This window comes from Vespula vulgaris, chromosome 1 (genome assembly GCF_905475345.1).
Source record: "Vespula vulgaris chromosome 1, iyVesVulg1.1, whole genome shotgun sequence".
Classification (NCBI taxonomy): domain Eukaryota; kingdom Metazoa; phylum Arthropoda; class Insecta; order Hymenoptera; family Vespidae; genus Vespula; species Vespula vulgaris.
Genome location: NC_066586.1, coordinates 1,753,934 through 1,766,623, shown reverse-complemented (window position 1 = coordinate 1,766,623; position 12,690 = coordinate 1,753,934). Strand labels below are relative to the sequence as shown.

The 12,690-nt window shown below is 27.5% G+C and overlaps 1 protein-coding gene across 2 annotated transcripts in view; it reads right to left on the bottom strand.

Annotated features, from left to right (window-relative positions):
• Positions 1 to 12,690, bottom strand: part of LOC127063648 (Y+L amino acid transporter 2) — a 29,162-nt gene that overhangs the window by 11,205 nt on the left and 5,267 nt on the right. For both annotated transcript variants that reach the window (XM_050993648.1, XM_050993641.1), the window contains exons 2-4: positions 7,414 to 7,664; positions 6,623 to 6,869; positions 1,138 to 1,263 (exon numbers count right to left, since the gene is read on the bottom strand). In XM_050993648.1, coding sequence (XP_050849605.1) covers positions 1,138 to 1,263; positions 6,623 to 6,869; positions 7,414 to 7,659 — 619 coding nt within the window. In that variant the 5' untranslated portion in view covers positions 7,660 to 7,664. The remainder of the gene's footprint in view (positions 1 to 1,137; positions 1,264 to 6,622; positions 6,870 to 7,413; positions 7,665 to 12,690) is intronic.

Below are 12,690 nucleotides of genomic sequence, written 5' to 3'. Positions count from 1 at the left end.
ATCGCATTTTCGATAACGCATATTTGTTTTGTCTTGTCAAAAATAATTTCTAGATAAAATTAGAAAAGAATTTTTTAAAAGAATGGATCATAAAAAGATCTGTTTAATATTAAAAAAAAAAAAAAAAAAAAAAAAAAAAAAAAACAAAAAAAATTGTCTCTTATCCATAATGTTTCAAGATAAATAACAAGTTATGCTTTTATCTTGAACGATTTTCCAACAAAATTCAGATATCGTTTAACAAGATACATATTTATCTAACACTTTTAAATAATAATTTCCCGTCCAAAGTAATTAAAGTAAATTCTATATCGTTTCGCGCAACGAGTATTTTTATCATCGGAAAATACATCAATTGATAACTTATTCTTTAACGATTCTAAAATGAACGAAATAATTTTTAGTGGTTTCAATAGCTAAAAAAAAAACAAATTTAATATAAATAAAACGAAAGAAAAAAAGATGAGAGTCTTAAAAAAAATTGGATCATTCACGAACATTGGCCACATTAAAAAATTCTCGTACGATGATTCAGTAAGATTTATTCAGAGTGTTGCTAATGATACGTAAGAAAAATGATTACGATTTTTTTAATCCTGTAACGAATTACATACTTGATCACGTTCGTTCGGATGACCGAGCAAAAATTGTTCTCTACATATACATATATAATAAAAGATATATATAATAGATAAAGAGTATCGTGCACGCGAGTATCCATGTGTGATTTATAAGATCGATTCAAAAATATTTCGATCCTTAGTCTCGAACCTGTTGAAAATGTGAAAGGAGCTCTAAGGAGAAAATGTTAGTGTTTTATCATCTGACGCAATATTCTGTTCTCTTATTTTACAACGATGTAATAAAAAGATGAAGTATAATAAGTAACGAACGTGTTGGCCAGGGACGAAGGAGAGAATTAAAGAATAAATAACAAAAAAAAAAAAACATGACAGAAGAAAAGAAGCGAAGAGAAGAAAAGAGAAGAAAAGAGAAAAAAAAGGAAGAGAACAAAAAATTTATGTGTTACCTTGCACAACGGTAATGTGCTGACTCGAATATTTTTCATATCGTTTATCGTTAAATACTATCGTTAAAAACATATGTAAGTATTACATACGTAAAGTGTACTCTTACCAGTGAACAGTTGATACGCTCCAGTACAGATTATAATAAAAAGTGCGAGAAGTTTAGCATATGTGAAGATGTCTTGTACTTTTGTTGCCCAATTAACATCCCAGCAATTTATGAACGCCAGGACACCTAAATGGAAAGAAATATTATTATTTAAAAACGAAAAAAAAACAATTATACTTGGATAATAAGTTCCTTTTTCTTTTTTGCAAAATTTTTTCCTCTCTTGATGTATATCTTTGATATCGGCTAAAATCTACTTTATTAAATAAACTATTTTACTTTATTTTATTTTCCTCTTCAAACATTTTTTTCTTATTTCATCTTAATATTTCACTAAAGTTAATAATTGAAACGATATTTTATGTTAGCTGTTGCTGATATTTAATTAACAAAGTAATATTTTTTAATGCTTTCTTAAAATAAATAAAACATTTGGAATATAATCCTCGAAAGGTGAATTTTACAGGGGTATCTCTGCTTAAATTGCTCCAACTCTTTCCAATGGAAACAAGTTTTATATATTACAGTCTGTTAATAAGAACACACTGGCACCGATCCAGTCAGCCATGACGACAGAAAGGGTAGAAACGAGTTCCGGTTGATTATCGACCCGTTCGTTCGTACGCGGAAAAGAAAATTCGCTCTATTCGATGCTAATAACAATGAAAAATATCTTATTATTTTTTCATTCACCGTCTCACAAACATAAATATATATATATATGTTTCTGTGATATATATTTTTACATTACAAAATTACGAGCAACGATTATTTATCTCTATTTTCACTGAAGAAAAAAAAAAGAAAGAAAAAGAAATTGTCAAAGAAAACACAAAAGTTTTTAATTTATAAAATTAACAAAAACATGTTTTAATCCGAAAGAAATTACTCGTATGCGATGGGAAATTAAAAAAATCGACAGATACGTACGAAATATCCTCTCACTGTTTCTTTATGCTACATTTTACGTATGTTCCTATGACGTAACTTTTTAAATTACAAAAATAGAAACGCAATTTTGCACGAATCTGTATCTATCTAAAAAGAAAAAAAAAAGTGTTTGATAAATGTAAAAAAATGTTATTTATTAGACGATTTGTTATATTATCTCTGTCTTGATCTTCACCGTTTTCTTTTCTTACGTTTTCGTCCTTGATGGATTTGTTAAAAGAAGCCGACAACGACAACGACAACGACGATGATGATGATGACGAAGAAGAAGACGAAGAAGAGGAAGAGGAAGAAGAAGAAAAGGAAGAAAACGAAGAAGAAAAGGAAGAAATGCCGACTGATGCAACATCTCTGTAGAATAACGTGAGATTCTTTCCGGCCTTCTCCCTTCCACCTCGCCATCCCCTGCTTATGAGAAGCTGTTCTTTTCCTTTACATTTTTCGTCTCTCTCTCTCTCTCTCTTTCTCTCTCTTTCTCTCTCTCTCTCTATTTTTTTTCTTCCTCTTCTTGTTAAGCAGAAAGAAAGAAAGAAAGAGAGAGAAAAAGAGAATGTGTATGTGTGCTCGTTGTCCCCTTCGGCGAATTAATGTTGTTATGTGTCGGTCTGTTGTCATGTTATTAGATTATATTTGATGACAATTGGACGTGATTGGTGGCCGTCTTTTGTCGCGTGAGTCTATGCTCGTCATCGTTTCACAACACTCTGTTTCGTTCTCTCTTTCTCCTTCTCTCTATGTCTCTCTTTTTGTTACTCTTACTTGATATATCCTTCTCTTTCTATCTTTGACATTTGTGGTCGTTGGCACCGTTCACAACACACGGGGAACAACGACTTGTTATTTTCTTTTTAGAGTTATTATAAGATGATATTTATTTTGATTAAATTTGTTTGTTAAATTGTCTCTTTTCTTTTCTTTTCTTTGGTCAATTGAATATATTAATTAGATTCTAATTAGTATTAATTTCAATGATACATGCTTACATGCAAAATATTTTCTAATTAATACTTTTATAAGAATGTTATACAGCATGTATGTGTATATATATATATATATTTTTTTTTTTCGCATATATTTTCTACTATGTATTTTTAGATCTAGACTTTATGTCGCCATTTAAAAAGATAGCATTTATCCTAATAGATAAAAATGCTAATTATAGAAAATACAAATATACAGAGACACAAACATAATTAAAAGAGTCTACTTCGATGAAAGGATTTTTCCTTCTTCTTATTTTCTTTTCTCTTCTCTGCTATCTTTGGAAGACAATTAAACGGAAATTAAAATAGTGCAGAGCTTGAGAACCGACGGTATTCCATTTTCTATCATACTGGATTACATTTATTGTTAGTTTGAATTTGCGTAGGACGAAGGACGCAACTGACAACATAAGGAAAATCCTCTTACGGATTTACTATCAATTTTACCGTGCTTTCTAGCAATCATGCGTTACTTTACTACCGGACAATTCCAAGTCCGATACGAAATCGCGATTCGTGTCGACGATAAGAAAAGAAGTAGGAGTGATTCGCTCGAGTGAATTCCCCTGAGCTCCGACGTATTTCCCATTTTTTTTAAAATAATGAGGAACTTGGTCTTTTAAGAAATCGTCTTATTTTCTGATGACAAAATAAGAATGATATTACAAAAAAAAGGAAAGTAAGAAAGAAAAACTAAATAAATAAATACAACATGCAAAATATAAAACTAATAAACATCGTGATGCAATAAATGTTACAATTATTATACGTTCTAACGGTTCTAACGACGAAATAAGATATAAAATTTTGTGATTACGATGTAAATCAAAATTAAGACGAAAGAATAAATAAAGAAATAAAGAAATGAAAAATTAATAAAAAGTATGATATGTAACAAGAACTAAAACATAAATTCAACGCTATTATAAAAGTTATCACGAAGGAAAAATGTAATAAATTAAAGTATACAAGTGTTAGAACATAATAGTTAATATAATAATCGATATAACGTCTTCTAATATTTTTAATAACGAAACAATGATATCAAATTTTCTATTAATAAAATAATCTACTAAAAATTCTAAGAAAACGAAACTAAACAATATAATTAAAAATTAATGATGTAATATATCAAATATTTTCCAAATGTCATAATCCATATTCTAAAGTGCAAATTGGTTTACGCTTTAATTGGTTCATCTATGCGTCATCGTAAAATAATCCACTAGAAAAAGAAAAAGAAGAAATATTACGTAGATCAAAAGACCGCAAGAAAATAATATCTTTCGTGGTCATACTTTTTTTGACCGCAAAAATTGATTAACTGAAAAATATATTATATTATAAAAACATTCGCGGTCACTATACTATATTATAAATATTTTCCTTTACTTTTCATTTTTTTCCTTCCTTCTTCTACTCCTTATAACAATTTTTTTTTTCATCTTTTTCAGTCATACGCAATACAAATAAAATTTCAATAACAAGAAGAATTGGCTAATAAATCCATCGACGATCGTCTACTTCGCGTGACACAACGAGATCGTCATTAACCACGATTGAAAATGGCCGACCATTTCCTTTGTATAACTGATAATACGTTCCATCGAACCATCATTATTTCCTAGATCACTCAAACAAAGACATAGAATCAGAAATTTCATAGTCTTAACTTCCTTTATTATCGAAATAAAAATGTTTATTTGTCTCTATGTAATACAAGATTTACTTTGTAATTTTGTTTCCTAAATTATCTCGATTAGAAAATATTTTTCGCGCTTACTAATAACAAAATATTAGAAATACTTTATATACTCAATAAATACGAATTAGAAAATATGTCAAAAATCTTGAAATATCTTAATTCCATTTTAAATCAAACTGTTCCGATAATATTTCCTATATATTTTTTCATATATTTTTTCTAAATAGATATATCAGCATCGAACATTTTGCATATCGAAAATATTAATTAGAAAATATTTGACAGTTTTTTTTTTTTATAAATTTAATATTAAATTTTCTTTTTTACCTTAAGATAATCAATTCAACAAAAAAAAAATAATTGGATGAATAAATAAAAAAAAAAAAAAACAGAAAGAAAGAAATCGAAGGGAACTTCAAGAATCCTACCCTTGGTAAATGATACCTTTCTAATGATCAGGCAACGTTCTTTCCAGGATCAAGAGAGAAAGATCCTTGAAGGACGTCATTGCCACCCACGCGTTAACTCTCGAGGCTATTCGAGATAAAAGAAGTTTTCTAGAAAGTAAAGGGAGATCGTAAAAGGAATGAGAAACCTTCCTGCCTTGGAGAATTCTTAAGACCATTAGGATATTGCCAATTCTTCTTTTCCATAGAATTTCCTATTGTATGTAAGAACATTGACTTTCTAACAAACGATCGTCCTTCGGTATTATACTATGCTAATCGTTTAGTATTACCTAAGAAGAAATTAAAATATCGATCTCTTTTACAATGGTATTAAAAAGTATTAATATTTTTAATATCAATAAAAAGAATTCTTTTATAAACTTATAATAAAAATAAACAAACGTTTATCTTTTTCCTCTTTTATCTGACATAGATATCATTCTGTAACGTGTGACGTATTGAAAGCATCTTAACGAATGAAATTTTCAAATAAAATTTCTCTGTCACTCTCCCTCTCGTTGATATCTTTTTATTATCTGTCAACTCTTTTCGAGATGTAATTAATTTAATAGAGATGAATTGACAAACGTGTATTATGAAGATGACCCATTTGTAATATATATTGTACAAGGCGGCATTCAACTATGTCATATTCTCTCTCTCTTCCTCTCCCTTTCTCTATCTTTCAATAGGGGTTCGTAGAAAATCAAAGAAGATGATCGACGAAATAGGAGGTTGAGTACAAAGATAAAAAAAAAAGAAGAAGGGGAAGAAGATGAGGAAGAGGAGCTAAGAAACGAAATTGTGTCGGTGGGAATCAAATTATATTCAATTAGTGTTGCTATCACGCTCAAGGCCAAAAAAATATAGTTAAATGAATGAACTTCCTTCTTTTTTTTTTGCGAACAAACTTTCTTCTCAAGCAAATCCTCTCCCCTTTTTTCGAATTTAATTCTTAACTTCGACCTAACGTACTATACAGTGTATATATATATATATATATATATATATATATATATATATATATATATAATCACTGGTTGCTTCAATGGTGGATCATTAAGAATAACATTTTAATCAAATTTTGTATTAATTTTGATTTAATTAAATAACCAATAATTTTTAATGTTTATTATATTTATGTATGGAGAAAAAAGAAAAAAAATATATATAATCATCAAATATATATAATCACCAATTACTTCAATGGCGTGTCATGATTAGTAAAATTTAATTATGACTAAAAGGCTAATAATTCTAAGTGTTTTTACTATACCTATATCTATATATATATATATATATATATATATATATATATATATATATATATATGTATGTATGTATGTATGTATGTATGTATGTATGTATGTATGTTTGTATGTATATATACAACTTACATATACAGCAGGCAGCAAGTAATCGTACAGCATCATCTGGTGGAGCACAGTCAGGAAAAAGAGGTTTCAAAACGTAAATGCTGAAGGTCAAGGCTACGATAGCTTGACTGCAAGGCCGTACTATCATGCACTCGATCCAAAGTCTTACAAAGGCCATGAAGGGTCCAAAGGTTTCCATGATATACGCGTAATCAGCGCCCGACTTCCTGATCATACAACCTAACTCGGCATAACAATAGGCTCCTACCTATTTATGGAATAAAAAAATAAATAAAATAATAGAAAAATAAAAATTAAAGTATATCGAGTTTCTCCTCTTTTTCTTTTAAATTTATCATTGATAAAAAAAGGAACTTCAATGTACTATAATAAAAAATACTATCATTGATAAGAGATTGAAAGATCGGACAAAGAGATTAATATAAATGTGTAACATGTGAATATATAAATAAAAATTAAAGAAAAGACCATTTGATCTTTGCAATAAGTTGGTTTAAATAAGTTTCTTCGTTTTTATAATTTATGATTGAATTTTACAAAAAATTATATTCATAATAAAACAGTATTCATAAATATACTAATATATTAGTAATGTATATACTATTACTACTATTAATAGTAGTACTATACTCTACTGTATTAATAATTAAAATAGTATTGTTGGAAATAGGTAAAAAATTTTTCTTGGATTATATCTAATATATTTATAAATGATATATTTTGAAAAGTACGTGTATAATATTTTGTTTTGTTTTCTTTTCTTTTAGTAAATGTTGTTTCAAATAACTTACCATGGAAAAAATTCCTGAAGCAGTCCATACTAAAAGGCTAGCATTAACACTTCCAGTATGTTTTAAAACACCGGTTGGACTGACAAAGATGCCAGAACCGATGATCGAACCAACGATGACGGTAACACCATTGAGAAGAGACATTTTTGCTTCAAGTTTAATTTCGTCTCCTCCTGTGTCATTATTGGTTGGCACTGGGTCGTATGGACCCTTTTCACCATCTTTGATGCTTCCTGACTTCGACATGTTCACTGAAAAATAAACGTATGTAAGCTTTTATCCACCTACATATATATATATATATACCTGTGTAAACAATATGTTATTTATTTTTTTAATTATCAATCGAGGACAAAGTAATTACGAGTTCATTTAAAAAGCTATTAAACGAACGAGAGTAAAAAATTATCGCTATGTGCAATTTGATATTTATCGTTTCTAATGAGCATTGTGTGATATGAGCTCGAACGACCTTGAGAACTACTCGTTTTCATTTAAAAAGTTCATTATTATACAATCAGTTTACGTATGGTGAAAGATAGTCGGTTAGTTATTAACGAAGTAATACTTAGCTTAATCATTACGTGTATGATCCGGCTTAAAAAATTATTTAATTTCTCATTTTCTATTTCCTAGTTTCTTCGTAATTCTAATTTTGTCTACCAAAAAAGACGAAAGATTTCAATTACGTTATATGTAAATAAAATGAATAGAGTGATACTTCAAATCACTCTATCAGAATGATAACAGATATATATGACAGTAAAAAAATTTCATTTGAAAAATTTTCTAATTCGAATCGTTAGTATACTATCTTCTTAAAGTTTTTTTAATAAAATTCAAAGAATCTTAATAAAATTACAAGTATTATAAAAAGAATTAACTAACTAACTTTAACGCTATAACTCCAAAACTTCGTAATTAAAATTGTTCGTTTGTTCTTTCATTTTGCTAACAAACAAAAGAAAAAGAAAAGAAAGATAATTCTAAATAGACACGTAGAGTTTATGTTTTTCCACTTTTTTTTTTTCTCATTTGTTCGATGCAACTTCCAAGATTTCTAGAGGCGCTCTTTTATGCGCTCTAGCGTTTACGTATACGTGTCTCATTATCACACTCATCGACTTTTCTTCTCATTCTTTTCCTCTCTCTTTCTCTTTCCCTCTCTTGTTCTTTCTCTCTCAACTGTTTCAATAAAAGACGAGAGAATATATATTTGGCGTGAACGTCACACAGCTTCTCTTGAATTTTCCTCCAAGAAATTTCTATCATTCTTTTGAATAATGTATCTTTATCTTTCTTTTCTCTCTCTCTCTCTCTCTCTCTTTATTTATTTCTCTCACGAGAAATTAACTATAACCGGTATATTCTCTAGAAAGCATACCTAATATCTACAAGCTTTTATTTCAATAGTCCCTGTTTTCGACATCGAATTAATTACAAATTACTACTACTATTGCTATTACTATTACTATATTGAAAAATAAAATGTGTATATATATATATATATATATATCCTTGAAAATAAATGAGAAATATCTCTGCGCTTGAAAAAATTCAAATTCGTTTCATCCTCGCCTAACATACAAATTAATACTACTATTACATTGAAAAATAATATATATCGATATTTATCCAATTTCGAAAATAAATGCAAATTATCTCTAATGTTATTCTAATAACATTTAACCTCGTATTTAAACGTGTCATTATTAACTTTAATCATTTTTTTAATCGAAGCTGTTTAAGAGACAGGTTTGTAAAGTTATATATATGAGTCATTTTGTATATATATAAAAAAAAAGAGAGAAAAAAATGTTAATAAGAAAAGTTATAAAATCTAATGAAAACGTAATTTACAAATTTTATTGATAAAATTAAGTGAATAAAAAAAAAGAAGAAAAACGAATCACTATTATATACGACATTTCGACCAATCGAATTACCGATTGAGAGTACACACCTTTCTATGAGTCGACGAACTCATACTGAAATTAATTTATGAGAAACCTGTTCTAACTTAATTATTAAACTCAACGGTCACTTCCAATATATAAACTATATAGTATATACGTACACACGTATATATATGTATGTATGTATGTATGTATATATTTACATATGTATGTGTGTATATATATATATATATATATATATATATATATATATATATATATTACAAATGCATGTATCGCTGTTATGAAAATACTATAAATTCCATTCTCGTTTGATTACGTGAATTAATAACAAAAAATCAACTATCAAATCGTAATCGAAGTCTACCTTGATTTTATAAGAGAGAAGGTAATAACTATGTATATATGTACTTATATGTTGTTACTTATATACTGTTACAATCGCCACGATATATACATTGATTTTACTTTGTGAACGTTCAGTTGCAATCACCGACTAAATAATTATAGATCGATTCGTTAATTATCTTACAAGTTAACATTGAGTAAGTAATCGTGAGTTACAAGACTGTGAAAGTTGAAATATATTTTCGAAAATGATAGAGTAATAAATGCGTTTGATTCATAGTTGATACCGGTTTTACCATAAAAATTATTCAAATATTTTGTGAGTTTTGTAATCTTATTTGAAATGACATTTTCTTTTCTTTTTCTATATTCTTTTTTTTTTTTTGTATATTTATAATATATATTGTACTTTTTTTAAATTTAAAAGAAAAAGAAAAAGGAAGCAAATTACATATGACAAAACACAGAAGTAATAAGAAACAACTTTAATTATCGATTTGATCGATCGACTATTCGATCATTTCATCAACTATTTCTTTGTTGTTTTTTTCTTTTCTTTTTTCTTTCCTATAATCAATATCACACATATATCACTGAGAATATAAATCGTTCGAGAATTCGATTTATTATCGATCGAAATACATTGCAAATGAATATGTCAAATAATTATGTATACAAATATGTACGTGATAATTATAAATTCAAAAATGATATTGACAGTTAAGAATATTTATACATATTTCTTATCAAAATGAAGTTTTTCTAAAGACAGTGATAATGAAAAATAGATAAATAATATTGATATATTAAGTTTATGTTGAACGTACGTAAGCAAACGTTGTTTAAATACATACATGTACGTATGCGTAGTTGCTGATAAAACAGCTGATTTGAATGAAAATAAAGACAGAAACAAGGAAAAACATTTTTTTAATAGTAATAAACGTAGTGATACATATATGTATATGTATACATGTATCTATTTGTTAAAGTTATCAAACGTGTTAAGAATTTTCGCACAATTTTCACTTCATAATAAAACAATCCTACATAGTAAACTAACATTTCTTAATTTCTTATAAACTTTTAATTTATGTATGTATAAAAGTATATATATGTTACCTACCAAAGGTGCCATAGGTACAAAGAATTCTCGTACAATTTTCACTTCGTAATAAGACCATCCTAGTGAACTATTATCCTCCTTGTATGTGTTTTATAAACTTTCTAATTTTTTATATATAAATCAAGAACTTTTTTGTTAGGTGGAAGAAGAAAAAGGTAGAAAGTCCAGCGTCAGCTGGTTGTAGCTCGATGCCGAGTATCGTATTAACGTTTGAAAGAGAGACAGTAGTGAGAAGAGAGAATCTTAAACGAGAGGAAGAAAATAAGGATAAATGGGAGAGAATCGTTGTATAGTGTTAGTGAGAACTTATTCAGAGAAAACGAGACACACAAAAGAAAGATTGCGAGTTTGTGTCTCTTTCTTTCTTTTATACTTTCTCTCTCTCTCTCTCTCTCTCTCTCTCTCTCTCTCTCTCTCTCTCTCTCTCTCTCTCTCTCTCTCTCTCTCTCTCTCGTTCTTATTCACTTAAGCGTATACAGTAGAACGTGTTCGTGAAATACTTCGTGTATGTATGCGCATATTACATATGTATATCAAATCGAAGAGGTCACTTCGGGAATCGATAATATAAAAAAAAGAAAGAAAAATTATCTATATCTATATATATATGGTTTTATATAAAAGATCTATAAATAATATATACAAAATAAGAGAAATACATTTTATATAGATCTACATTATGTGGATTTATATTCCGTTAATATTATATAGATATATAATTCGACAATCGAAAGAAATGAAAGAAAATATCGATAATATAAATGTAGAGCTATATAATATGGCACATCTTATATAGATCTATTTATAGATCATTTATATAAAAGGATTTTATCATATATGAAATTTATCGTATTATATATAATGGATCTCTATATTTATGTCCCTAAATGTTTTCATTTTTGTGTCAATACATCAAATTCAAAAATCCAAAGAGATAATACTTTTTTTCTTGAATGTATCTGCGAGTAATGCGAATCAAAAGAAGAGATAAATGAATTATGTGCTACGGTATAATTTGTTGCAAATGTATGATAAGCGTTTAATCAAATAAATAAAGGGAGATTATTCTTCTTTTTCTTTTTTCTGAATTCTATATTCGACTTGTTTGATTTACTCGAATGAAATTGATGAACGTCTATATCTGTATTATAAATATATGTAGTTTTCAAGTTGCACAATCATTAACCTTCAAACCAATTTTTTTTTATGTTTGAATAAGAAATTATATAATGGGAAACTTATAGTATAAATTTTGTATATATATGCACATACATATATATATAGTACTTTATGCGTTATATAATATAATTATATTGATAAATACATCTATATTGTATACAATTTAGTATAGTATAATATAGTACAACATAAAGATTATTTTATATAGAAACTTATTATGGTAACGAGCTTAGTATAATATAGTATTATTTTTTTATATATATAAATATATTTATCAGTATAATTACACTATATTATACTATACTTTTATATACTAAATTACTATATAAAAAATAATATATATATATATATATGTATATAGTACAATAGAAATATATTAACTATAATTTATATGTAACAAATTTTTATGTAAACTATTAATTTAATAACAAAAAGAAATAGATCATAAATATATCATTTCAAAGTAATATTATAAAGTGTTACTAATACACTCACAAACATTTAAAAAATATCAAAATTGTTTTCAAGAGTTTCAAAAAGTTGTAACGATTTTACGGCAGGGCTTTCGTCATGGGAAAAGACGAGTTTGACGCTCCCTAATTCGTAGTCCTAATGCGTCAGTCTGGCACTGGTACTGCTTCTTTGAATCTCTCTCTCTCTCTCTCTCTCTCTCTCTCTTTCTCACTCTCTTTCTCACTCTTCCGTTCT